We start from the raw sequence: 4,976 nt of genomic DNA, 5'->3' as shown, positions 1-4,976 counted from the left end.
TGTGTGCGCACACGCATACAACGCAGGACAGGAGTCCCCTGCTCCCGGAGATTTTTGACTTGGGAACCCTAAGGCCTATACAGATCATGACACAGGCACTGTGCGAATTTGGGAGTGGAAAGAACTGGGACTCACCCCATGCAGAAAAAATCCACAAGGTGACCAAAAGTAAGGGGGGGTACATATCACAGAGGCTACTCCAGACCTGGAGTACCACCTTTCTTTGGGCAATTTATTCCCATTTGTTGTATGCATAATTAAAATATATACAGTTAGGCTTCCCAGCCTCCAGGTGGCCCCCAGAGATCTCCTGCTATTACGGTTGAAATCTAGCTGACCAATAGATCAGTTTTCCTGGAGAACACGGCTGACTTGGAGGGCGGACTGAAACAGCACATTTGTAAAGTGAACCTACATTGGGTCTTCAAATAGATGCATGATGTATGAGTGTTCACTATAATATGTGGACAGGGCTAGCATAAGGCAGTTTCTGGGTTTTGTGCGCTGGGGCTGAAAATGGAAATCTTGCTCTGTAATTGAAACAGCAAGAGATGGGGAGAAACAGCATTCAACTGCATGAAAGATGCTCAGAGGCCCTTCTCTCTGACTCCACGCCACCCTACTCTGACATAGGCCAATATGGTTGCCAGCCTCCAGGTGGGGCCTGGAGATCTCCCGCTTTTACAACTGATCCCCATCTGACAGAGATCAGCTCCCCTGGAGAAAATAGCTGCTTTGAAGGGTGGGGTCTATGGCATTGGACCCTGCCGAGGCCCCTCCCCAAACCCCGCCCTCTCCCAGATCCACCCCCAAAGTCTCCAGGTATTTTCCAGCCCAGACCTGGTAGCCCTGCCATTGGGGCACACTGTTATGGCTCCACCCTATGCATATCCATTAAAAGAAAAGAAAAAAGCTTTCCAGTTATTCTGAACAGGGCTTCTATGCCATCAGTCCAAGCGCATTAAGATGCAATGACCGCCACCTACCCAACTCTGGAAAGAGCCCTAGGCCAGGACAACTGAAGGACTACATCTCCCAGCATGCAGTGAGACACGGACCATACTCAGCGGGGGTGGGGGTAACGACATGCCGCTCGGGGCTCCGAGTTCCCCTGCAGAGATCAGCTGTGCTTTGGACGTCAGGAGGAGGCACCGAGGCGTGCAGCCGCTGAGATGGCCGCTGGGCTCCGCTACCCGGGCAAGGTGGTCGTCGTGACGGGGGGCACCAGTGGCATCGGTCTGGCCATCGTGAGAGAGTTCGGTGATGCCCCGGGAGGAACTGGGGGCGGGAAACGGGGGTGGGGATTGCAGCCTGCGATGGAAACGCCAGCTCTGCCACCACCCCCTATAGATGGGGTGGTGGCTCTGCTCGGGAAGTCTGCCCCCCACCCCTTCTCCTAAAGTAGTGGTCGAACGGTCACACATTTTTGTCTTGGCTCAAGAACGAGGGCTCCAGAGCCAACTGATTTATGCAGCAGCTCCATCGCTCGCTCACCACTTGAAGGCCAGCAGCTCACAAAGTAGACTTTTTGCTCCCAGGACTCCGCACACCTTAGAGGGAGGGGGCGTTGGTGGGGAGTGGTGAAGGCGGCGCGCTCTTGACAGCCTCTTCCCTGATTTCTTTCCGTCTCCTCCGGGGCACAAAGCAGGGAGTCTTCTTGGGGGGCGCTGGACAGAACAGCCGTCTTCTTCCGGCTTCAGCTGCTCGTTCTTAAAAGTTCCCCCTTCGCAGTTGCGTTATGGTTAAGCTAGGACTGTTCCAGGGCACCCGGTTTTCATGAAGATCTGCGGGGAAGGACCTTCTGGCCGCTGCGCTGCCCCGCCGGCCAGGGGTCCAAGGGTCACTGGGCAGTCGCGCCCCCCTCCCTCTCAGGGAGGGCACCGGTCCCAGGCGAAGACCAGCCGAGCCCCGGGCAGCGGCCGGAAAGGCAGTGGCTGCGGAGGGCTTCCTCCTCCCTCCCTCGCCGTCAGAAAGTTGCAGGAAGAGACCGAGGACCTGCAGAAGAGTTGTATGTGGGGTGTGTTTGAATGGCCACTGCCTTTAATTTTTGCCTGAGCCAAATATGCAAACTGAACGATTCCAGAGGGCACAGGTAATAGGGTTGCTTTCTTTGTACCGAAGGGTTCATAAACTTACCTGGGTAAATTATTGGGCCTGTGATCTATCCTGCTGCGTATCGCTTATTGTTCAGGAGGAGCCTATTGATGTCATTTCTGCATTGCTTAATGTGTCATGTGAGTACTTGTGCTGTGCGTCTGTTCTTTCCGGTGGTTCCGGATTTTTGAAGAAGAGATTGGATTTATACCCCGCCCTTCACTGGGAGTCTCAGAGCAGCTTACAAACTCCTTTCCCTTCCCCTCCCCACAACAGACACCCTGTGAGGTGGGCGGGGCTGAGAGAACTCTGACACAAACTGCTCTTTCAGAAACAGCTGTGCCAGAGCTTGTGACTGACCCAAGGTCACATCAGCAGGTGCAAGTGGAGGAGTGGGGAATCAAACCTGGTTCTCCCAGATTAGAGTCCGCACACTTAACCACTACATCAAACTGGCTCTCGTTAAACTCCTGATGCCTTCATTATTGAATGTGCCAATCTGTTGATTGTACTGACTCACTGTGTGTAATCCCCCTTGACACACTATGAGAAAGGTGGGCTACACAAATAATGTAAATAAAATTACGCTTGATTGAAAGGGGAGGGGTTTTAAAAGATATAATCAGTCATCTAGTCCTCAAGATGTGTGAGCCAGATTTCTAAGTTCTGTTTTGCATTTGTGTCCCCTTTCCCCTCCCTGCAGTTCGCCAAGGAGCCCAGGTGGTCTTTTGTGCCCCAGGATCTGAAGGTGAGTCTAGAGCAGTTCTCTCCCGCCCCTTACGCTTCTGTTCTCAGTCTATCCAGATTGCCTACTGTAAAGAAAATGTGAGGCTGGGACAGTAGGGGGCAGCAGGCGCACACCAGGAAAAAGAACTGTAGGACTGAGGTAGGGAACCGGCAGAAAACCCAAAGGGGTTGGACCTGGCCAGAAGATGCCTGAGGGGGAAACTGCACCTGATGAACTGCTGTGTCAGGCTGCTAGGAAAAGGAGCCAGTCCCTGTGTGTGTGTAATCAGAGTATAAGAAACATGCAACACTTCTTTTTCTCTCCCCTCAAATCTGTCATTGAGGAGAAAGAATCCATGAGTGAGGAGGTGCTTAGGGAGTCCCGCCATCTGAAGCTGGAGCAGTGGCACCCCAGGAAAGGGCCGTCCCATTCTCAGCACCAAAATTATGGATTTCCTTCCCAGAGAGATTCGTCTGCCCACTTCTGTCTTGGCATCTGCTGGCAGGTGTAGATTCCCCCCCCCCGCATTCCCCCATTGATTCTCATGGACCTTCCCTCCAGCCCATGTGTTCATTTGTTCTGTGCTGCTTCCTTCCCTTGTGGCTGTACAAAGCCAGTCGTTCAGCATGACTTTGTGCAGGTTGCTGACACAAGCAGGTCCCTGCCTCCACGCAGCTTACAGTCCAACACCAACAATCAGGAAAACAACACAGGATGGGATGGACGTCGGCAAAGGCCATCACGTGTACTTAGGGCCTGGGCACAGTTGGAAAGGGAGGTTAAGGGATAAGCCGAAGCCTAAGCAGAAAAGGTGAGCCCCGAGGTTTTGTTCTGCCTGCAACCTCTCCATTCTGTCCCCTTGCAGAAGAAAGGGGACGAGCAATTCAGAAGGAGCTGCAAGATTCGGGGAGCCCGGGGGAAGGTTACTTCCGGATCTGTGATGTCCGCAGTGAGATGGACATTAAGGTAGGCTAGCCATGGAGTCACAGCTCTGCTTCTTGGGGGGAGGGGGCTTCTTCAGCCTCTCCGATATATGTGGTTTTCTCTCTGGATCCATTGCTAAAACCATCTTCTGTATCTTTCTGTATTTGGCTTCTTTCTTCTCTAGAATGTTGTATCCCCACACACACACACCCATGACGTGTTCATTTTTCTACAGGCAACTGCTGAGCAGACTGATCTCTTTCTCACTCCTGTGCTTAAATCCCAGCACTGGAGTCCCTGGCGATGGTTTCTGCGTTTGCTTCAACATTCTAGTCCTCATTGTCAGAAGGGCCAGAGTTGTGGCATTGCTGAGACCCATAATCACTGCCAGCTTAACTGTAGCTTAACACTGGACCCAACCAGGTTGGAGACAACATCACAGGCAGTTCTGGGGTCTCCTACACAAGGTGCCTGCACCCCACCTATCCACAAGCTAAAAACATTCCTTTTCCCTTCCAGTTCCCTGTCACCCATTTCTTGCTGTGTTCCTCTCTTCCCTTTGTACAACCTCCTCTGCTATCCGTCTGTCTTGCTTACCGCTCCCAATGGAAGGAATTGCCCCAGCCCAGGAAGTTCTGATGGTGGCTGCTTGCAACCTGTCGTTATTCTTGCCCTGCCCAGAGGTCATTTTTTTTGGGGGGGGGCCCCACAGGGGATCGCAGTTCCCCCGGGTGTAGTGTGGGGGCAGGGCACATGACGAAGCCGCACCCTCTGCTTCCGGCCGCCCAGCTTCCGGCCCTCATTCAGCCAGGAGGAGGCAGGAGAAGAGGGAGGGTAAGTTGCTTCCTCCCCGCCTCTCCCCACCCCTGTCTGCCTGGGGCCAGGGAGGGCCTTGGTGGGGCTTCCTCGCACTCCCGCCGGCCTTGCAGGTCCACCGCCGGGCCCCTGATATCAGGGGGTGTGGCATATGCTAATGAGTTATGCTAATGAGTTCCCCTAGCTCTTTTTCTACATAACGACCCCTGGCCCCTGCCTTATGTCTCTCTTTATTTGTGTGCCTGCAGGTGTTGATTTCGGGGACTCTAGAACAGTACGGACGCCTGGACTGCTTAGTGAACAATGCTGGAGGGCGTGAGTTTCTTCCAAAATTATTATGCTCTGGGAAGAGTCAGGATATGTGTGGCTGGGGGGGGGGGAGAAATCGGAGGGGTCCAATGTAACGATATTAATA

The 4,976-nt window shown here is 53.3% G+C and overlaps 1 protein-coding gene across 1 annotated transcript in view; it reads left to right on the top strand.

The window, feature by feature from the left end:
• Positions 1-1,150: 1,150 nt before the first annotated feature.
• Positions 1,151-4,976, top strand: part of LOC107105644 (17-beta-hydroxysteroid dehydrogenase 14-like) — an 11,448-nt gene continuing 7,622 nt past the window's right edge. Inside the window, exons 1-4 of the mRNA XM_015405642.1 lie at positions 1,151-1,260; positions 2,798-2,842; positions 3,687-3,787; positions 4,810-4,876. Coding sequence (XP_015261128.1) covers positions 1,173-1,260; positions 2,798-2,842; positions 3,687-3,787; positions 4,810-4,876 — 301 coding nt within the window. The 5' untranslated portion in view covers positions 1,151-1,172. The remainder of the gene's footprint in view (positions 1,261-2,797; positions 2,843-3,686; positions 3,788-4,809; positions 4,877-4,976) is intronic.

This window comes from Gekko japonicus, unplaced genomic scaffold (genome assembly GCF_001447785.1).
Source record: "Gekko japonicus isolate JY-2015 unplaced genomic scaffold, Gekko_japonicus_V1.1 scaffold4020, whole genome shotgun sequence".
Lineage (NCBI taxonomy): Eukaryota > Metazoa > Chordata > Lepidosauria > Squamata > Gekkonidae > Gekko > Gekko japonicus.
The sequence above is the reverse complement of the archived record's forward strand: the minus strand, read 5'-3'. Positions and strand labels throughout refer to the sequence as shown.